Source organism: Piliocolobus tephrosceles, chromosome 4, assembly GCF_002776525.5.
Source record: "Piliocolobus tephrosceles isolate RC106 chromosome 4, ASM277652v3, whole genome shotgun sequence".
NCBI classification, from domain to species: Eukaryota; Metazoa; Chordata; class Mammalia; order Primates; family Cercopithecidae; genus Piliocolobus; species Piliocolobus tephrosceles.
In genome coordinates, this window is record NC_045437.1 from 85,010,821 (window position 1) to 85,034,655 (window position 23,835).

At 34.0% G+C, this 23,835-nt stretch overlaps 1 protein-coding gene across 12 annotated transcripts in view; it reads right to left on the reverse strand.

Moving 5' to 3' along the window:
- Window positions 1-2,331: 2,331 nt before the first annotated feature.
- The window catches only part of TMEM161B (transmembrane protein 161B), a 73,905-nt gene continuing 52,401 nt past the window's right edge, over window positions 2,332-23,835 (reverse strand). For 7 of the 12 annotated variants that reach the window (XM_023215018.2, XM_023215014.2, XM_023215017.2 and 4 more), the window contains 7 exons: window positions 14,081-14,232; window positions 13,484-13,544; window positions 12,865-13,005; window positions 9,993-10,106; window positions 6,110-6,284; window positions 4,816-4,912; window positions 2,332-3,632 (listed from right to left, as the gene is read on the reverse strand). In XM_023215018.2, coding sequence (XP_023070786.1) covers window positions 3,355-3,632; window positions 4,816-4,912; window positions 6,110-6,284; window positions 9,993-10,106; window positions 12,865-13,005; window positions 13,484-13,544; window positions 14,081-14,232 — 1,018 coding nt within the window. In that variant the 3' untranslated portion in view covers window positions 2,332-3,354. The remainder of the gene's footprint in view (window positions 3,633-4,815; window positions 4,913-6,109; window positions 6,285-9,992; window positions 10,107-12,864; window positions 13,006-13,483; window positions 13,545-14,080; window positions 14,233-23,835) is intronic. The other 5 variants (XM_023215024.2, XM_023215023.2, XM_023215022.1 and 2 more) reach the window with 2 other exon arrangements.

The window sequence follows — 23,835 nt, forward strand, 5'->3', positions numbered from 1 at the left end:
TTCATTTAAAAGAATAAAATCTATCCAGTGAAGTTCCAATTATATATTTCATAACGAATTCTATTTATTGCTTCCTGGACCTGTCAATTCCATTAATGGATGAATATCTCTTCTGAATCACAATTGAGGAAGAAATGCCACTATTTTACCAATGATATTTATATCAGAAACAATAAGACAATGAGCCCATTCTGCTTGCATGCATTGGTCATTTTATCCACATCAATTGGGATTCTGGGAGAAATACCAATACAATAAAAATGCACATGGATATTAAGATAAAATTATATGCTTTTCATTACAGACAAATCAATGGGGGTAGCAGGAAGAATACAGCTCTGATTTTATAGTGCAATTGCTAGCAAGTGGGGGAGTAGGAAAGACAGGAACCAATAAATTTTCACAATCCTACTAATCATACAAAAGCAAGATTATAAGGGCAAACACATATAATAAAAATAACTATATAAGCTTTGAAGCATATTATATTGACTAAAATATAAAATACAAAAGAAAAGAACTATATTGGTCTAATTTGGGCATATTAAAATATTATTGGGTTTACATAAAGTACAAACCCTTTTGCATTTAGAGAACATAATGGTTCAAAGACAAAATGCATAAATAAACCAGTTACTTCAAATTTGCTTTGAAAGGCTAAAAACACTAAACCAAACCTGTTAAAATAATACTTGGTTTGCCCAAGCCAGAGTATACTTAAAGTTTAAAAAGAATGAATTAACAGAACTTTAGGAATACATATTATTCCATCCAATAATGAATTCTATGTCTTTTACCCCATATTATTCCACTGTACAATCTTTGAAACTCAAAAGAATAACTTCAATTTTACTTTTTAAAATGTAGCTCTTTGGTAAGGATGATTATAAATACCAGGTGAGATTCTTTTCTAAACCAACATGTGAGAACTTTCAGAAACAAATGTTAAATTTTGGTGTCATCTTACTACAAAACAAACACATTTTGATGATGCTGATATATCTCAAAATACATTTGAAATGCTTTCTTTGGAAATACACATGAAGCGTCATTAGGATATCTTCACAATTCATTTCAAAGAGTTTTATCCAGTTTAAGTACTTATTACTCAATTTTTTAAATGTTTTATTTTAGTTTCAGGGCATACATGTGCAGGTTTGCTATATGGGTGTATTGCACAATGCTGAGGTTTGGACTTCTAGTGAACCCATAATCAAATAGTGAACATAGTATCCAACAGGTAGTGTTTCAACCCTTGTCTCCTTCCCACTTCCCTCTTTTGGAATCCCTAGTGTCTATTATTTCCATTTTTATGTCCATGAGTACTCATTGTTCAGCTCCCGCTTATAAAAGAACATCTGGTATTTCATTTTCTGTTTCTGAGTTAGTTCACTTACGACAATGGCCTCCGGCTTCATTCATGTTGCTGCAAAGAACATGATTTCATTCTTTTTTTACGGCTGCATGGTATTCTATGGTGCATACATACCACATATTCTTTATCCAATCAACCATTGATGGCCACTTAGGTTGACCCCATGACTTTGCTACTGTGAATACTGCTTCAATAACAGATAAGTGCAGGTCTCTTTTTGATAAAATGATTCCCTGTCATTTGGACTGATATTTAGTACTGAAACTGCTCAGTCAAGTGGTAGTTCTATTTTTAGTTCTTTGAGAAATCTCCATACTGTTTTCCATAGGAGTGGAAGTAATTTACATCCCCAGCAGTGTATACGCATTCCTTTTCTTTTAAAACATGGCTATTTTCAAAATATTTAAATCTACACCCAAAGACAGGAATTTGCTATATTAAAATTTTCAAATGAATGTGAACTTTAAGCCCTGAAAGTTATTCCAAAAGAAGAGTTTCGAACTTGCTTTCAACAGTGGTAACAGCACTGAAACATAAAGACAGCCACCTAAGAGTTATATGGAAAAGTATTTATTCATTTATTTAAGAAGAGAAAAAAACTACCTTTGTTTATCTCTCATACATTTTACAATCTTGACCCTTCATTTTAAACTTTAGATGTAAAAAGAATCAAAAAGAGTTTTTTTTTTTTTTTCATTTCCCTTGAATGTTTCATTCAAATTATCTCAACTTTGGCCAGTAAAACAAAAATATTTCTTATTCTAGAAACTACAAATTTAAAATGAGTCCTATTTAACCAAGGCATACATGATACCTGTAGACCTGATTTGGGAGGGAAAGATTCTGATTTTCAGAAATGACAGAAAAAGAATTTTAATTTGGGAGAAATTATTAAGCATCCATAAACCTTTAAATACACTCACATATAGGCAATACAAATAAATTGCTTACTCTGCTGAACTTTCAAAATGTATTTTAATCTCATTCCAAAAAGAAATAAAATTTCTAGATACAAATACATCTCATTCAAGTCACTTTTTAACATACATTCTGCAACTTAAATTATAAGGATTCAATATTTTCATCTTTTATAATCTCAATATATTATATATTTAATATATAATATATATACAATACATACAGGTAGTCAGCAGGTTTACAAAGTAATTTCTTTAAAGTCTGATCAGTATTGATAAATATTTTTAGCCTATTAAAAGGAACTATTTAGGATCGTAGAATAAAATAAAATATGGCAGGTCCAAACCTAATGGCAAGATTACAAATGTTCATATGGCCAGTCATTTTAAAAGAACTCTCAAGTTGGGTAGAATATGTATGTTTTAAAACAATACTCTTGCTATTCTCAAGCAGCAGTAGTTATATATTTTAACCATATTCATCTCCATTAAATTTAAAATAACTGCAGCTTTCTTTACTGTAATATACAGTAGCTATCCCTTCCTTTCTGTTGGATTTTATTGTTTCAACAGTAACTAATATATTACCAACAGAAGAGACTTTAGCCCCTTTCCCTCCCCTAAAGCATGGCTCAGTTTGAAGATTGTTCTATAGGCAGCCACTAAGACTATCAACAGTACCATAATAGCATTAAAAGCAATCAGTAACTAGAGTCATGTGAGATGTTTCAAAGACTGCTGGAGGTTTGTGTAAACCAGGGTAATCAGAAATATTACCCTTGTAGATAGCCCTCTCCTACCAGTAAATACAAAGAGTTAAAATTCCAATGCCACAGTGTAACAGTTAACAATCTATTTTGTAATTTTAAATATTACAACATTAATTCACCCTGAGAATACAGAGGAAACATTTAATACAAGACATTCTGATATGTTTTTTTTTTTTTTTTTTTTTTTTTCCCATTGCATTTGCTTTCTTCTGGTTTTCATCAGCCCTTTAATAAGGGCACAAATATTTGAATTTAAAGTGTGATTTGGATATGCTTTTTTGTTAACTGAGATTCATGCCACAGTCAGATACTGGTGATAGAAAAGCCCAAAAAGGCTTGTAGAAAAGAGGCAAGCAGCAATCCACCAGGTCAGAAAAGACAGAAGTCCTCGAAAAAGAAGAGGAGTAAAAATATTTTTTAAGCTGCTCAGTGCCACTGTTATTTGTGTAACAGTTACCTTCATCTTCCCTTCAGCTGATGGTAATTCAGAGTAAACAGAATTGGAGAGTAGACTATTATCCACTGGTAAGGTAGAGATAGATTCTGGATAAATACCCCAGGAGTGATTACCTAGAAAATTGAAGACACAAATACAATTTGAAGAGTAACTAATTAAAAAGCTTTTTACTAAAAAAAAAATCTTTACTATATTTGAAATTAACAATAAGTTTAGAGGCATAGTACGTCATTTTATGTTGAAAATAAAGTAAAATAATAATCCTTCTAGATCCCTAAAAAATTAACATGACTAGAGACTATCTGGCTTCATCAGTAAAGCTACACATAAAAGCAAAAAGTCTGATATACTTTTAATTAATTGCACTAAAAATGGGTAAAATAACAAAAACAATTTCCTCATTGTATAAGAAATGAATCAGCTAACTCTATTGGAGTGACAAGGACAGATTCAATAACTTCTGAGAAATATTTTCTACTTCTAGAATATCAAAATAAATTCCTTTCTCAGAAATTATCTATGATTTCAATGTGAAAACCTATTAATAGCTTCCAGAAATTTTTTTCATCATATACTTTCCTATAGTGGACAGGATATGGGTCACTTAATTTACAACTGAACTACTTACCCCTTTCCATTCCATAGATTCTTACAGGGCAACTACACCTATCATCAGGTCTATGACACCCACTAAGTCCATGAAGCCAAATAATACTTTTAGTTCCTTTGGGTTTCTTAAACCCTAACAGTGGCTGATTGCCTGATCCAAAAAAGGGGAAATGATTAATGCAGTAATAGATACTTCTTGAATAACACCACATGGGGACTTGATAGCTTAGTGAAGAGACTTGTAGAATTTTGTACTGAGAAATCTTCACCCTTTCAATGTAAGTTATCTAAACTAGAACTTACCATAGCATTCTGTAATTTATGTAATTTATAATTGCCTTGTAATAATATAAACGTTAGGCAATAACAAAACCTTAAATCATCTTCTTATAACACAAAAGTAACTAAGATCAACAGTGCTTACTAAAGTTACTGGGTAAATCTGAGACTTAACCTTTAGTAAACAATTCTTGAAGACAAAGCATAAAGTTATAAAACCATGGGCCTGAGTTTTCAAAATGAAAATGATAAATCACCTTCTACAGCTAAAACTTTCCCATGGTTCTTTCTACAGCTTTTAAAAAGAGAAACAAATTTAAGAGTTGCATTTCTTTGTTGGTGACAAAAAGCCTTATTAATTATAGGTAGAAAGTAAAAGATGCTTCCTAGTTGCCAGGGCATGCCTACCTAGTGTTTTCAAAAGCAGAGTTGTGTGAAGCAGCATTACCAGAGGCGCCACATACTGCAGTGCAATGACACAAAGATAATAAAAGACTCGAGCCACCTGCAACCAACAACATTCTTAAGTGTCTAATAAAACTGACATGTTAGGAGTGAATTAAACTTTCATATACTTGTCATACCAAAATGTTTAAGAGATAATCCTTTCACAAGAAGGAAGTGCAATGTCAATGCTAAATGTCCCCAAAATGACTCTAGAAAGGCTCAACTTGAAGACAAGTTTTTAGAATGTGAGAACATTAAAATAGATTCCTTAAAAATAATTCTTAAATGATGTATATATATTGGAGAAAATAATGACTAAGATTCAAATAGTATACATTTACTCATATTTCAAAGATAAAACAAAATGTAAGGGCATCTACCTAAAATATCCAACTAAATAACAACAGTAGGCAGAGTCACATATGAGCATAAATCCCTCATAAATAAAAAATTAAGTCCCCATTCTACATGAACATATTTGAAGTCAAACTATGGAAAATATAAAAATATATAAAAGGTAAAACAGAAAAAAGTTGTCTAAATCTTAATAAATGCCTCTAACTATGGAGGTGAATAAAAAACTGGAGCTGGTTGGGCGTGGTGGCTCAGCCTGTAATCCCAATACTTTGGGAGGTGATGCAGGAGGACTGCTTGAGCTCAGGAGTTCAAGACAAGCCTGGGCTATAAAGAGAGATGCTGTCTCTACAAAAAAATAAAATAACAATCATAATAATGAAAGGAGGTAGCTAAAACCACCTCTCTTAAAAAAGATACAATCAAGTTATTGGTCCATTATAGTGGCAGATGGATTCCTTGTCCTTTTCTTCTGTGGAAGCCTTAAATAAATTAAATACTTACATTTCATGTTCAAGTACATTTAAAATGAATAAATTTAACCACTAAAAGTGGTATTTCCTACTCTTTAAGTCTTAAAGTCTGGACAATATGTTATAACGTCTTTCAAATCTATTAGAAGGGTCCCATTTAGCAATATTAGGCATAAAACAGCTTTGTACCACCCGCTGTATGACACCAAGCACTTAAGGCAGCAAGAAGAATTAAGACCCCTTCCTTCACATGGCACCAAAATCAGATAAAGTTCTCTTTGATATCTGTTAGCTTAAGATTGTTTTGTTTATTTACAATAAGAATAAGACGGGTTGAAATACTATCTACTAAAGGAAACCAGTATTTTTCTTTTTTCTTAAAGTGCAGTTTTTGCTATTTTTCATTTTGACTAGGGTATAAAACTTACCATTTTCTGTAGCTCAACCGTACTTATTCGCCCTGCTTCTTTCTTCATCTGATCCACACATTTTTGGGCTAAATTTAAATAAGCTTGCAGGTGACTACGCATCATGGCCAACCGCAAAGCACACAGCAGGATTATTAACCAGAGTCGCAGAGTATCAAATGTGGCTTCTGTCATTCTACAGATCAAAAAGTTGATATGGTGCTCTCAAAGACAACAATATGCTAGCATGCTCGTTGTATGTTAATGCTCACCATATAAAATATAAGAAGTCTATACTTAGCAACAGTTAGACACACAAAAGAATCTGACTCTGCCATAGACTTATCTGTATAATACTTTCACTTGAATAACAGAACTAGATAAATGTATTATGAAAGTATAGGAAGTTAACAGGTATCTAGAAGACAAAAGTAGAGCAATACATGAGACCTTTTTCTCTATATACCCTCCTCCATGGATAAAAACTGGCTGTAACATGAAAAGAGAAGTTGGGGAAAGCAAGAAAACTGCAGGGATTGCCTGTGGGACTAATCAAGTCAATCACCCAACATCACTGGGTACAGCTTTGCCTGATCATATACCTATTTGGATGGGATCTTTCACTCTGCTGAGCCTTCTCTTGGGACCACTGGAAAACAAAACTTCTGATACATTATGAAGATATCAGATGCCTGAAATTCCTCTACAACAATTCATTTAACTAGCTATGTATTGAAGCTGGCTCGGTTCTGAGCAATTCCTCAAACTTAAAGTTAGAATTCTAGGTGAAAATATATAACGTAAAGACATCGTTTCAGAAACCAGATCACTGATGAGGGCTGCTTAAAGAATTTTAGAAAGAAGAGATAACTTCTGATGTCCTTTTGGTGTTTAATGTTTTTAAAAGACCATGGGTTTCTGCTCTGATGAAGAACTACATTGCAAGTAATTTGAATGTAGTGACTAGACCACCCTTGGCATCTAGTCTTATATCTAGTACCTATCAGGCACTTAATATGACTGTTGTAATGCATAGACTGATTTGCCAGGTAAAACCTGGAACTGAGAAGGGTCTCCCTGAAATTCGTAAGAACATGAGGGTAGAATGGATGCATATAAAGAAGAACAAATGAGAAAAGATTAAAAAAAAAAAAACCTCATAACTAAAACTACAATATAGGAAAATTTGAAGTGTAATATTTTGCTCGAACTGTTTAAGAAATGGAGTTAAGAAATGGGGATGGGACAAAGGCTTTACTTTATATACTCTCTCTTTTTATTAAGTCATGAGGGGACATGGACATAAAATTCCAATGGAAATGCACTGTTGGCTAAGAAAGATAAAGGCATAACATTTTATCAACATGTTTCCACTACAATGAACAATGAGATTGGGGAGCCATCATGTGAGGGTAATAGTACATAAGACACAAGCCTACCCACAGCCTTGACCCTTTCCTGGGGACTTATAAACAATACTGTGCTCCCTCCAGTTGTGCAACAAGGACAACTAACTGGGAGCAGCCTGAAGACAGCTATTTCACAGCCTTTGAGGATAACAGGTAATGTGAATGAAAGGAAGAAGAAGGTAGTGAACTAGAAAATTATTTGCTTAGTTTATATAATAGTCATTAAATAGTACTTTCTAATTAGATTATTCAGTATCATCATAAATATCTGAAAAGTTGATCTAATAGAGTATCTCAAGAAGGAGCATGAGGAGGGGCTTAAAGTACACAGGTAAAGCACAGGGAGAAGAAATCACCCTAAATTCCTGATGCCATTCTGAGCTTTCCTGTATATGCTGTGTTCTTTTTATGAGGTTATAAGCACACATGGACTCTGTTTACCAATATTTTATTTTTTTTCAACGCTTTATCAGAACACATGATGGACTCAAATACATTTCTGGGTTGAAACTACATTATACCATAGTTTTTGCTTCTGATTACAAAGACCTTTCCACAAATCAATTTGTCTGTGACAGAAGAAGAACCTGTCACTTCATTTTTCCTTCATCCTACCCTCTTTGATGGGAAGCCATTTTTTCACAATCTACCACATGCACTTTAGATTTTTAACAAAAATTAAAAACTGCCTCTAATAACTATGAATTCAAATTAAAGAATAATAAAAGACAGCAGAGGTAAAACCATAGAAAGAGAACCTCAGGTCTTTATGTACAAACCACATTTTTCCTATAATTTAATATACACACAAGGGAAAAGTTCCTTATTCCCATTTCCATTAAATAAAGTATTTACCACTAATGAATCCACATGTAATTTAATCAGACTGGAAGTGGGAAGTGAATGTTGGTATAACTACCAAGTGTTTTATGTACACGCGATTTGGCTGAATAACCTTAGTCAAATTATTTAACCTCTGAGCCTGTTATTTCATTTATCAAATAGGATGAGAACAATATGCACAATTACCATAAAAAGATATAATATGTAAAGTATCAATATCTCACATAATAACTGGTATAAGTGTATCATAAATGCTAGTTTCCTTACTTTTTCAATTTAACTAAGGCAAATATAAAATCAGAGAACATAATTACAGGAGTATGAAATCCAGTTTCCATGACCAAATTTCAAGGAAGGATTGGGAATATTTCAGTATCAAAGATATGAATTAGCAGTTTCTCCGAGATTTTTCTAGAACCCTAGGATCCTTAGAATTACTCTTCAATACTTAAGGAATCTATCAAGTCAAAATTACCATTAAGGTAATTAGTGTGTATGGGCATGGGGGAAGCATTACTGTTTCAGTGGCTATTTCCCGGGTTCAATGGGATTAAGTCTAAAAAGAAAAACTATCATGGTCATCACTGATTTTATACATACTCCAAGAAAAACTGGTACCAGGATCTAAAAGAAGTACACAATGTAAAAGGTACACTACAGAGTCAATGACTAGTCAAGTATTTCTATTTTAATTCTGATGAGGCAAAGCAGTGAAAAGAACATTTATTAAGCACTTAATTCCAGCTGGTTGCGTTACATGTGTTCTTTCATTTATTTCAATGATAACCTTGTTAGGTAGATACTATTATCTTCGTCTTCCAGATGGGGAAACAGAGGCTCAGTGAAGTTAAGTAATCTGCCTCAAGCAAAGATTTTAGTGAGGAGGAGAGCTGGAGTTTGAAGAAGTTCTGTCTGAAACTTTCTATTACTTTAACAGTTCTACAAGGCTAACATATCAAGTCTAGTTATTAACGCCTATTAATAAACTGTTTGTTTCCTCACCATCTTCTGCTAAAATATAGTTGCCTAACTATAGAACTATAAACTAGTATTAGATAATAATGTTAAGGTATTAGTATTAGATAATTTTGTTAGGTACGATGATATTATTGTTATATAGGAAAATATCCTTTTTTTTTAGAGGTGCAAGCTAAAGAAAGTATGAAGGGATAAAACTGGTACGTCTCTAATTTAATTCAAAAATGCTTCATCAAAAAACAAAATAAAAAATGGATGAAGCAAATATAGAAAATGTTAACAACTGTCAAATATAGGGGTTGAGTATATGAGTTTCCATTTATACTACTTTTTTTCTCCATAATTTTCACAATTAAAACAAAAGAACTCCAGAAGGTATCTAAACAATAGGCACAATGACAACAGAAAAATGATGATGACTGGACGTAAAGAAGAGAAAAAAACAGTGTATAAGATAATATTAGTGCAAAGTAATAATCATTAACATTAATAAAGATCACAAAAATGTTAAATGATGCTCTGTAGCTTCAATTTTCTAACACATCTTTTAGTATTCCTATTAATGTCTGAAAAATACAGTGTCCTGATTTTATCACTGAAAAACAAATACAGTAAATAACATTTAGTAAAGCAGTTTTGGTGATAAAAATCAGCCTTCAAATGCCCATACTTACAAAGGGATACTTTCTTTACCCAGTGGTGGGTTCATAATGTAGTCTTTGGTGATTGGTTTTACCCAGAGCAGAACCATAAATAAAGGTGCCAGGAAGTTGATATGAAGTAATGTTCTGAAAATATGTAAGAAATAAATATAAAAATTCAGAAACAACATGTGCTAATAAACTACAGAAGCTTGGGTCTTACTAAAATGGAGGTAGGAACTTATTTGCAATATTCTACCACTTACGGTACTACTATCACCATCATTTTATATTTATCATTATGATTTAACACTGACTTGAGCCTGTGAGAAATTATGTCATTATCTTAATTTTTCAAATGAGAACATTTAGATGCAGAAAAGTTCAATGACTTGCTCTCTTGGCAATAACAGGCCAGAGGTAAATACAGGACTAAAATTCAGATTTCCTCACTTCTATTCTAGTATTCTTTAGTAATCCCATACTTTATTCCTGATTTAATAAGCAGGTATTTAATGATTCTAACTTTAGATAGTCAATGAATCTAATGGATTTTCAGTACAGAAGAGTTGTCTGATACTTTCTAGTGCAACTGAAACAAAGTGTCTCCTTATTATCTACAAGTAAATGATAGTGATTAGCCAGGTCCATATGACTAGAAGGCATATGGCAGATGGAACCTACTCCAACAACCTGCAACTGAGGAACTTTTCAATGTGTAATGATCATGTATAATTTTTAATTTCCATTGTTAAAATCATAAGTGATTCCACATTTTAATTTCTTTTTGAATGAGTATGAACACACTTGAAATAATTTCCCTATCATATATATATATATGTATCAAAAAAATTTGCATTACTCCTGTCAAGGCAATATACCTAATACAGCAAAGGTTTCAGGTCTGCACTATAACTTCATTGTTAATTGTCCAAGTTTGTGCCCTACAGAGACAGATGGCTGATGAACATTTTTCTTATTTTAGAAAAAAGGCAAATTCTTCACACATTTTATTACCATAAACTGCTTTCATTATCAACCACACTTAAGAGCTAAACTGGAGGATTCAACATACACACAAACACCACATTTTAAAGTATTACTACACAGGCAAATGACAGGGATCTGTGTGAGTGAACAGGGCTGGGTCAGGAAGCCATGAACACCTGACAGCGAAAGGCAGAACTCTCGCTCTAACCTCTGATATAAAAACAGGTCGTAGTGCCTGGCCATGGGGGTGAAGAGAATGCTGCTCTTTGTGCCAGTCATGTTATCTCACAACAGAACTAGCTTGCCCACACCCTTATATCAAGGCAGAGTGCTACAACACAATGAGGGGCTGCAATAACTGAAAATAAAACCCCAAATCCCCAAAGGGAAAAAATCTTAAAACGAAGCCACATTTTACTAAAAAGGGCACTAAAATGTGCGCTCCACCCCCAACCACCACTAAATGCTTTAAATGTTTTTACAAAAGTGATTCTTTCATCCCACAGCCTGGGTAAACCATCGGATGTGGGGAAGAAAGAAGCAGTATTAGGTATGCAGTGTTGCTAGGGAACACTCTAGTATCAAGGAGCAGCCCACAGCGGTTTCAGTAGCTTGTGAAGGGCTCCCCTCCACCCACCCTTTTCAGCTTATTTAAATCATAACACTGGGGTTAGTGGACTGAAGTGTGTGTGTAGGGAGGAGGGGGAGAACCAGGTTTTGTCTTAAAGGAAGCCATTAGGGAGATGGGTGGTGGGAGAAAGGCAGGATGTAGCCAAAAGCACGCTGAGTAAAAGAAGGGGGGAAAAAAAAAGAAGGATGAAGGAGTGTGTAGTGGAAGGTGACAATAGGTAAACATACGTATAAAGCATATGTAGAAAAATGGAAGTGAGGTTAAAAAAAAAGACAGTCAAAATTAAATTAAAGGGAAATGACATAGGTAACAGAGACAAGAATGTGCAAAGACTAAAGACTCAGCCTCATTAAAAATAGGTTTTAAAGAATAGAAATGTTAGGAAATAAGATCACCCAGAGAAACTTAATGATTATAAATACATATATCAAAATGAAATATTCTCAAGTTGGGCTTCTACTGCAAAACAAAACGATGAGACGGGAACTTTGATCTGAATATGAGTTGAAGTAGATATAAGCCTATCTTTCTGCCAAGATGTCTACATCAACAACAACAACAAAAATCTGTGACAACCACAAAGAATATAGTAAATGGGCTTTGAACTACATATAAAGATGAAATATGACTTGTCCAAACTAACGTAGAATTTCAGAACTAAAATAGAATTTGGTAGTTAGAAGTAATGTACAACATATAACATTGTAGAGTATTAACAATCCCAAAATAATGTATTATTTTAATAAGAGTCTAATAAGCAGGTCAATAACTTCAGGGAAACAAACATCTCTTTCCAATTTTAGTATATGTGCTGCCGAAGCGAGCACAGAAACAAACATCTCTTAAATACAACTTTAAGTTTTAAAATGTTTTTAAATAAAATTTTACATTAAAAAGCTAATTTAAATAGATTCATACAAAAATTTAAAACAATATTTTAAAGTAAAATGATCTTATTTTTTAAGGGAAATTTCTATGGAGCCTCAGTTTAGTTGTAGAGATTGCAATATAAGCCCTTGAATTAGAAAGAACATAAATTTTGAGATTTTCATTTTAACAGGTAAGACAAATTTAGTAATTGATGCTCTATCTTTTTAAATACAAGACTTAAAATTTAGAAGCAAATAAAAGAAACTTGCTTATAGTTGAAAGAGGAAGTAATGTGACATCAGTTATTTATTAATTTTCAATACAATAATTTATGATTACATTACAATATTATACCTTCATTAAGATGGAAAACATATATTTATCTGCATGTGCTTATGTACATTTTCCGCTTACTGTGTAATTTTTTCTGTTGCCAAATTCAGGGCATCCAGATGCATTTGAGCCAGCCGTAATCCAGGAAATGTCAAAAAAGCCCCAATGAGTGAACAGAAAATAGCCAGGAAAAATTTGAAAGTAAGTTTTGAAACAGGACTCCTAAAAATAAAATTTTTAAAGAAGTTGATAAATTTTTATAATTAGCTTTAGAAGAATTTCCTTTCTTCTAATCAATTATGTTACAAACAACAATAACAGTAAAACAAAGCAAATTTCTACAAAAAGATTGCTATTATTCAAGTACCTATAATGGATTCTGGTGAACTGTAAACTAAATGAGGCATCTCTTTAGTCACAGTCACAACAACCTAACTTACACATTCAACAAGGAACTGACATATAACTTGGATAAAAATTTAATCTTTTGAGGGAGATGAATTTAAGAAATGCAAATTTATATAAGAATTCTATGAAAGATACTAACTTTATATAGTCATAAAAATTATGAGTAAGGATGTTTCTAGAAGTGACAGTCCAACTTAAAACTCTTTACTAATTTAAAACAGCTATAGTAAATACTGCTTTATTAAAAATATAAAATGTTAAATTTAAATAATGCTTAATTTTTCAGACTTACTGAGATTCTAAACCTTGCTTTTCAAGAAACTGCATCGCACTGTCTGAAAAATTTGTAAACCCTGTAGGAAAAAAAAAAAAAAAAAAACAGATTACTCTTATCACAGATGTGAAATATAGAATCTTTCTGTGGAAATAAAATGCTAGAAAACAGAGCATCTTAAATGTTGAAGTGACTAGCTCAGCTCTTTCATGTGTTAATTAGTATGCCATAACGCAATAAAATTTGGTTATTAGCAGGAACAGGCTTTGAAAACATCCCTTTGATATTTGTACATTCCATGAGTGTGCATAAAATTTGCATTAATTCTTTAACTGTGTGAGTAAACTTTAGCATTACAGAAACTTATTTAACTGTAAGGAAAAAAATGAGACAGTATTTTTGGAAAACACATTAATTAAAAACTTAGCTAAAACAAAAGCAAAAACAGAAGATCTTAATTAAGAATAATAAAGGTTAATTATTTAGAACATTACAGAGTATACACTTTAAATTTAATTTTAAATATTTATCAGATATAAAACTTAAATACTGAGGTTAAAAATATTAGCATTAGATAAAGCAAAATTGTTTTTTAAAGTTGTATGAAACTATTACCTGTTTCAAGTCCAAATTCCAGATAATTTTCTGTTACAATCAATACTGCCATTGCTTTGACAAAGAAAAAAAATCCAAAGGTGACACAAACAGATCTTTCACCACCATCTTCTACTTTAAAATAGTGTGTAGTTAATGAAAATAGAACTTTGCTGCAGAAGGAAAAGTTCAGGAAAAATCACAATAACTTTATGGGAACTATACACAATGATCTTTATAGGACTTGATTCCAATAAAATCTGGCTACAACATTTATTTCTAAGTGGAGTTTATAACATTTTTAAATTAAGGAAAAGAGCACCCACATACTAAGTTATAGCTAGGGAATGTACTTCTAGTTTATCTCACTCAAATTTTACTAGAAGATTATTTCAAGATTTTTATGCAATATGTTCTCAGTGACATGAAAAGCCAGGGTAGAGGTTATTCTAGAGAACTGTCTTTATTAGGCATGTCTGTTAAACCAGTTTACATTTATAATTAAACACATAACACAGGAATCATCCATAATAATTCAACAAGTTAAAACTTGAGAATTTTACTAGTAGCTATTGTTGATCTGTAGTATGAAAACTAAATATCTGGGATCACCACTTCACATTAGTATTAAGCGAAAATCTTTAGAGAAAACAAGTTCCAACTGAGTATTCAAACACAGCCAAAGTTTCAACATGCTCATCTATTAAAATAGGCTGAAGAGATTATCTTATCTGAACCACCCCGACACACACACAAATTGATTTAATCAAGGTTAAATCAGTGCATGGCTCAAAGCTGGAACTCAGATCTCCATTATACACCAAATTGTTCTCCTTGAAATCGCAAAACAAACAAAATAAGGTGCTTGGCAAACAAACCTAGAAAAGCAATCTTTACGTAAACTTTATGTCAAGCATGGAAAATAACAGCTATCATTTAGTACTTGCCATGTGCCGGGCAATACCAATTAACTTTTAATTCTCACATTAACCACATTATTATTGCTACTTTACAGACATTTTTAAAAACTTAAAAAAACAAAACAAAACAAAACAAAACAAAACAAACTGTGGGCCGGGCGCAGTGGCTCACGCCTGTAATCCCAACACTTCGGGAAGTCTAGGTGAGCAGATCGCCTGAAGTCAGTAGTTTGAGACCAGCCTGGCAAACATGGCGAAACCCGTCTCTACCTAAAATACAAAAATTAGCCAGACATGGTGCCACACATGCCTGCAGTCCCAGCTACTCGGGAGGCTGAGGCAGGAAAATTGCTTCAATCCAGGAGATGGAGGTTGCAGTGAGTCGAGATAGCACCACTGCACTCCAGCCTGGGCAACAAGAGTAAAACTCTGTCCCAGAAAACAAACAAACAAACAACAACAACAACAAAACAACTGTGGCGGAGAGGTAAAAGTAAAAACCTCAAAATCAACAGCTAGATTAGAGAAAGTTGAGATTTAAAACTAGACAGTCTGGATCTAGAATCTGTGCACTTAACAATTGATTATATTGCCTCTAAAAAACTGTACATAGCACCTAAGTCAATGTGGTACTTTTAGCAGTAACACATAAAATCTTTTCAAAATAGAACACCCTGACAGAAGTAAATAATTAAAACATTCGCATAATCAGAAGAATCCTTTCATATATATCTTATACACACAGTCTGAGGGTAATTTTATACAATATATTTAATAATTTTGTGCATGAAGAAAATTTTGACTGCATTTTAACTGCAATCTCTCACTTGAGGCCAGGTGTAAAGTTTTCTACTTCTGGTATCATGCCAGTACTGGAAAAGTTTCAGATTTTGGAGCATTTTGGATTTCGGACTGTAATGTTCAACCTCTATCAAACAATACAGGTCCATCCATCTCTTTCTTGGCATTATAAGGAAGAGCTTACATATTAGAAGAGGACAAAGAAAGATGAATATAGTCAAGCTGCAAAACCACAACTGAACTGCTTTTAAGATACAGCGATGATCTTTAATAGCCTAAATGCCTTAAACCCAGGTTTGAAAAACACTGTTTTATTTTTACTGAAAATGTTTACTAGAATCTATAAGGAGACAATTTCCAACTTCTTTTCTTACACTGAAAAACAAAATAGTATCTTTGGCCAAAAGTGGTACCAAATCATCAGAATAAAATTTCCCAAAAATTACACCTACCACTGCACTTTATTATCCTAGAATACTGAAATTACAAAATATGTCAACACTAAAGGAAAACAAAATTATATGCAGTCTGATCCAGACATGAAGCATGGTCTTGCACTTATCACTAATGCTTTACAGTCCCACACCACAAATGCCTAAAATGGTATAATCACTGCATCCTCACTTCATATTGCATACTGGATAAATCTTAAAAACCAAATTATTTATTGAGTTCCATATTAGAACACCATCTCCCAATAACCCATATGTAATACTATGATCTAGCCACACCCACATGTTCAAGTTTTCATTCCATAGTCCCCAAATCTTCACCTTAATCAGAATAGTGTACTTACCATCTCCTGAGTGTCATCACTACACTGTCTTCGATCATAATCTATCATCTGAACTGCCCTCTCCCCTCCTCCTACCTAATCCAAGACTCAACAAAAGCTCCACATCTTTCATGATACTTACCATTACCTTCTCAGCTGAGGCCATTCTTTTCCTCTTTTGAATTTATTGTATCACTTATTAATATAATTCACTTGCCATGTAATCAATATACTATTTTAAACTATAATGTGATCAAGTTGTAAAGAAAGCATTTTCTAGATCTAGAGTGTTTGACTTAATCCTTGTTCTATTCTTACTAAACTACGTGATCTTCCACATGAAAATTAATTTCTCTGTGTCTCAGTTTCTTAATTTGTAAAATGCCGCCACCATAATCCACAACCTCACAGGGTTATTTTGAAAATCAAAGATTAAGTCTTCCTAGTTCTCAGCAACAAAATGTTTTCTAGATAACTGAATTAAATATTTAACATGTAATACCAAAACTACGGGAATGTATACAAAAACATATGGATCAATACAATACAAACAGATAATGATACCATTCCTGATTGTGTTTAAATCTTTAAAATTCGATAATTTAATTTAAGAGGTACAAGATTAAGAAGTATACAGGCAGTGATGTGGTGTGCACTGACTTCTATGTAAGTGGCAACTGGGCTCACAACTCTCCACTGATTGCCTTTCTATGCAGCCAGACCACTCTGATTCCAGCAGAAGACTAAGATTTTTGCCTCTGAAGAAACTGAACCTGAGGCACAGGAGAGTACAGATTTAGTCAACTGCATCAAAAACAGGATGATCAGGTGCAAGTCTACACTCAAAGGTAGTATTCATCTTGGAAACATGTGTAGCAAGTTTGTACACTCCAGGCAGGAGATAAAGAGATTCTCCTCTAGAGAAACTGAAAGGCCTCAAGGAAAAGACCAATAAACAATGACACTTTGGGCTACCTAAAATAAAGCTGGCTTTAGTATTACCAAATTATTCTTTAGTGAAACTAACCAAGCCCTAATTATATACAGAGCTTCCAATCAGCTTTTAGCGGCCATCTCTTAAAAATGAATCCTCAGACATTAAAAAAGGAATTGGAAAACATTTTCTATAAAAGATCAGATAGTAAATACTTCAGGCTTTGTGGTCCATATGTAGTCTCTGTACCATATTCTTCTGCCTACTTTGTTCCCCTAATACTTTAACAAGGTTAAAAAGCCATTCTTAGCTCAAGAGCTGTACAAAAACAGGCTGCAACCCAGATACTGCAAGTCATAGTTAGGCAATATCTGTATTAGAGCATCACATCTTATTTAAAAAAAGAAAGAGCTAAAATCGGCAACAGAAAAAAAGTAACTTCAACAAAAAAGGAGATGATAAAGGCAGCAGAATGAAGTTTAGATATATAACTATATATACAGAAACAGATAACACATTTTTATTTAGAGATATTTATAAACATAGTATATGTATATTTCATAAAGCTAGACAAAGATAAATGCATCTTTGAAATAAGAGCAGGATGCTATGAAAAAGGAATGGTTAGGCATCAACAAGAAACAGGACAGGAAAAATAAGAAAAAAAAAAATCAAAAGTTCCATCAAGCAGAACCAAAAGACAAAATGAAAAGTAAGACAAGGCCAGGCATGGTGGCTCACACCTGTAATCCCAGCACTTTGGGAGGCTGAGGTGGGCAGACCACCTGGGGTTAGGAGTTCAAGACCAGCCTGGCCAACAGGGCAAAATCCCGTCTCTACTGAACATACAAAAATTAGCCGGGCAAGGTGGTGGGCGCCTGTAATCCCAGCTAACTCGGGAGGCTGAGGAAGGAGAATTGCTTGAATCCAGGACATGGACGTTGCAGTGCGCCGAGATCGCACCACTGCACGCCAGCCTGGTAACAGAGCAAGATTCCGTCAAAAAAAAGAAAAAAAAAAAAAAAAAGAAAAAAGTTGATGAGAGGTTAATCCAGAACATACAACATCTGACTAAAAGTGAGACAGAGAAAGAAAATGGGAGTGGAGGGAGAGAATAAATTCTCAAAGACATAATCAAAGAAATTTTCTAAACTTGATGTTTCCAAATTAAAGAGCCTACCAAAAGCCCACCACAAAGAAGTAAAAAAGATCCTCATGAGGTACATCATTATGAACCTTCAGAAATAAGACCAACCAAGAGACAACTGTAAAAGTTTCCTCAGAAGAACAATAAAGCAAAATTAGGTATATGCAAAAGATTAATAAATATCACCATAAATAATTCTTTTTTTTTTTTTCTTTTTTTTTTTTTTGAGACAGAGTCTCGCTCTGTCACCCAGGCTGGAGTGCAGTGGCCGGATCTCAGCTCACAGCAAGCTCCGCCTTCCGGGTTTACGCCATTCTCCTGCCTCAGCCTCCCGAGTAGCTGGGACTACAGGCGCCCGCCACCTCACCCAGCTAGTTTTTCGTATTTTTTAAATAGAGACAGGGTTTCACCGTGTTAGCCAGGATGGTCTCGTTTTCCTGACCATGTGATCCGCCCATCTCGGCCTCCCAAAGTGCGGGGATTACAGGCTTGCGCCACCGCGCCCGGCCCACCATAAGTAATTCTTAATAGCATTTTTCAAGGTTGAAGACAATGGAGCAATGCCTTCAAAATTATGAAGAAAAATACAGATAACCTAGAATTCTATAACCAACCAAATGCCAACAACAGAATAAGTATAAAATTAACTTTCAAAACTGCAAAGTCTAAAAATAGCTACCTACCCCACACGCATGCTTTAGCAGAAAGCGCCACCAAAACATTTCAACAAATCAAGACATAAAGACACTAAATTGTAATAGGAAAGCAAAGTCAAGGACAGGTAGTACAATTTCCTCAGGAGGTTTACCTTCAAAGCTCAAGATAAGCTTCCAAATGATAAACAGTTTCAATTTTTAGGTCTAAAATGGCAAATTTCTCTCAGATTTAGAATAACAACTTAAATAACATATACTTATAAAAGTACTATTATGGGCTGGGTCCGGTGGCTCACACCTGTAATCCTAGCACCTTGGGAGGTCGAGGTGAGCAAATTGCCTGAGCTCAGAAATTCATGACTAGCCTGGGCAATGTGGTGAAACACCGTCTCTACCAAAAATACAAAAAAATTAGCCAGGTGTGGTGGCCTATAGTCCCAGCTACTCAGGAGGCTGAGGCACGAGACTCACTCGAACCCAGGAGGCTGAGGCTGCAATATGCCAAGATCACGACTTCAGGCCAGGCGCGGTGGCTCAAGCCTGTAATCCCAGCACTTTGGGGGGCCGAGACGGGCGGATCACGAGGTCAGGAGATCGAGACCATCCTGGCTAACACGGTGAAACCCCGTCTCTACTAAAAAATCCAAAAAAAAAAAAAAAAAAAAAAAAAACTAGCCGGACGAGGTGGCGGGCGCCTGTAGTCCCAGCTACTCCGGAGGCTTAGGCAGGAGAATGGTGTAAACCCGAGAGGAGGAGCTTGCAGTGAGCTGAGATCCAGCCACTGCACCACTCACTATAGCCTGGGTGACAGAGCCAGACTCCGTCTCAAAAAAAAAAAAAAAAAAAAAAAGATCACGACTTCACTCCAGCCTGGGCGAGGGAGCGAGACTATCTCAAACAAACAAACAAAAAGTACCATTATGTTTCAACTTAGTTTATAAACTGCTTTAAAGGCCCAATTCTCAAATTAAGAAAACACTGTCTATAATAAACACTGTCTATAAAATACGCTAACATCCCGAGATTGTTCAAAGATATTTTATCAATGCTCTTTTGAGAAGAAAAGAAATAGACCCATATTCCAAGAAGAAATATTTTGTTGCTACTACACGAATATGATAAATAGTATCCCCAAGAATAAATACAGAGATTTCTCAAAAAACTTTCACAAATTTATAATTATCTCTTTAAAACGGAACATATTTCCACTCAACTAAGTGATTTTTATGCAAACTGAGTTTTTCTGTTCTGTGAAAAAGATTCTATTGTTTTTCTGAACATTGCTACTAAATAAAATCCCTAATTTTTTTCTATTCAAATAATTAAATCTTCCACCTTTGTTTTTCCATAAGAAAAGGCAACTAAAATACTCAAAATACATTATACTTCACATTCTACATTGCAAAGAAACCTACAAACTATACCAAGAACTTATTACACATATACACTGAAAACTAAGTACACTAATCCTAATGACCTATTAAGTAAAAAAGTCTTAAAAATAATATGATCGTATCTTCCAATGTTAAAAAAATTTTTTAACAAAATAATTTTAAACTAAAATATTTTTCATCCTTTCTTAGATATGCAGGTTCCATTACTTTAATTATAGAGAAAAAGAACCTAAAATTCCCTTAGATATGCGCAAAAAAATATCGTGCATGTTTAAAATGCCATTCCACAAAAAAAGCTTAGAGCCAGCCTCAACCTAACCAGACTGTGAAGAGAAATAATAGCCAAAAATTTCTGAAAGCATAATATACAACCTTTATTTAAAATACAAAAGAAAACTATCTTTTAGTTTCAGAAAAAAAAAAAAAATCACTTTGCAGCTAAAAGAGCAAAGTCAGACTCAATTATAAATTAATAAATAGAAATAATGTCCTATTACCCCAAACTCCTATTTAATTCTAGGTTTTTGTCTTGAAATCTGAGTAATATGACAGCATTAATGTCACAAAAAAATCTCCATGTTCATACAACAAACAGGCTTTGATATAACATGCCATATACAAGTTTTCAACATAAAACAAGTACCTTGGCTCAGATTCAATAACTCTGAGTTTCATTCTTTTTCTCACTAGAACTGAAATCTTACAGTTTACTTCAGGATTAAATGTTTTGTTTTTCCTTATTAATCTAAAGCAGAACACTTTTGTAAATAAAAGAATACAGTAACTTAGAGCCTTTGAAGGAATTTAGAAATGGTGACTAAGTTGTACTAGTTTGTTGTAGTTGTCTATTTCCCACAGCAAATAAATGCAACATTTGTAGACCTTTAATATACAAATCTACATACGGAACTGAATATTAAACCAGAAAACTTTAGAATTTATTTTAACTTAAACTAGTCACAGTTTTTAGCTTTGCATAAAATTTGTATGCCTGGCAATGAAAGAAAATTAAAATTTTAACATAGCCATGAAAACATACATAATAGGGTTTTGTACCTTAAACCTCCACATTGTAAAATACAAGCACTCTGGAAATGTGACTAATGATCCAGGCCTTTAACCAAATATAATAGGACTACTGAGAAGCTTTATCACTCTTTGTAGAATAGCTTTCTTCTCACTCAAATTCACATAATTGACTCAGTATTACTCTCTGTGCTACAGCTTATTTCTAAGAAAAGTTCTTGGGGAAAAAAAATCTATACATTGTAGAATATTTTCATTCTTTGAAGTTTTACTTCCACCGAAGGACCTCTGGCTTTGCAAGCCACATTTTTACCTTTTTACTTTTCATTTTTTCATAAGTGAAAATAATATGCTTCATATCCATAAAATCAGTACACATTTCTACAGTGACTCTAAGACTTCATGGGCCATCATACAGGAAAGACATTTACTAGAAATACTCCATCCTCATTGCAAGTGTTTCTTTACCTTTTTCCTTCCCCATAACATATAACTTGGCATAAATGGAAGGGGAACACACAGACTTGGTCAGAGAAAATGGTTAGAATTACAAATGAGAAAGAAAGTAGAGTAGAGCTGAGAATTAGTTTGGCTTTAGGAGTGAGATTCAAAGCAGCTCTGATGGCTGAGATGCCTGAACACCTCAGGTGAAGCAGAAAGCAGAGCTGATGACAAGAGAAGACTCAGTTCTAGGTTTCAGGGTTCAAAGTTTTAGAGTCAAATTTTAACTGTGCTTTTAGAACTTTTAAGATTCTGTAGAAAGCATAATTTGCTGTCCTATTTATGTCACATATAAGTGATGGGGGAAAGAAAAAAAATAATCATGGAAATTAAATAATTTTCTTCCTTAAAGTGAACTGATTTTTAAAGTTGTATGTGTCTAATTTGGGGACCATTTTAATTTTGGGGACCATTTAATTTGGGGACCATTTTAACAAAGAACATTTCATCAGTAACAACTGCAGAGAATTTCTGAATTAACTGAGGTATGTATGACTATGGAATTAAGCAAAGCTATTGTCCTATGTAATCAATGGAGACATGTGTTTGACTAATAAGCAGGCACATACAATAAGAAAACAAAGAGAAGCCAGACAGGGGTTACTTCAGCTATATTCCAGCCTATCTAAAGATAAAAGATAGGCTGTAAACTTATTTCTCTCTGGCGTTAATCTGGATATCTGGAATTTAATTCTGGTCTCCTATATGCCTTTAAAGGTGGCAGATAACTTCATCACATGCTACAGGTTTGAACAACAACAAAAAAATCACACACCCAAGCACACACACAATTTTACTGCCTTCTTCCCCACCCTCTTTGTGGAGTATTAAAGCTGGCAGAAAGTAGCCTGGCCTGTAAGCTCTTCAGCACTTTCTGTCCTCTCTGGGATAGGGAGACAGCCAGCTACAGGATTCCTGCAGAGATGTTACTGTTTGATGCCTTTCACAAATGCATTACTTAAAACGAAGCAAAGTCAGTTCAGTGCTAAAGGCTGTGTGGGACCTTTGCTCCCGCATTATTAGGCGTTAGAGAGTAAAATGAAACATCAAATTTACTCACATAAACAATATGAATAGCTATTAAAAAGCATATTTTTCTAATTTATCTGGTAGATATATATCAAGGGCTCAATCACATTAAAATAAAACTGCAAATCAAGTATATGCGTTCCCACATATGTGTTAGCCATGAAGAAAGTGAAGAAAAGAATATTCAATAATAAGCAATACTGGCAGGGAACAGAGACTCCTACCTGTAATCCCAGTGTTTTGGGAGGCTGAGGTAGGAGGATGGCTTGAGGCCAGGAGTTTAAGACTAGCGTGGATAACATAGTGAGATCCCATCTCTATAAAAATCAAAAATTAGCTGGGTGCAACTGTAGTCCTAGCTACTTTGGAGGCTGAGGCAGGAGGATTACTTGAGCCCAGGAGCTCAAGGATACGGTGAGTCAGGACTGTGTAACTGCACCACAGCTTGGGTGATAGAGTGAGACCTTGTCTCTGGGGAAAAAAACAACAAAGGGCAGTATTTTGGAGAACATGAGAACTCACTGAAGTACAAAAAATGTAACATGACATATAATCAGCTCGTGCTAATTATCATGGGAAAATATTTTTAATGG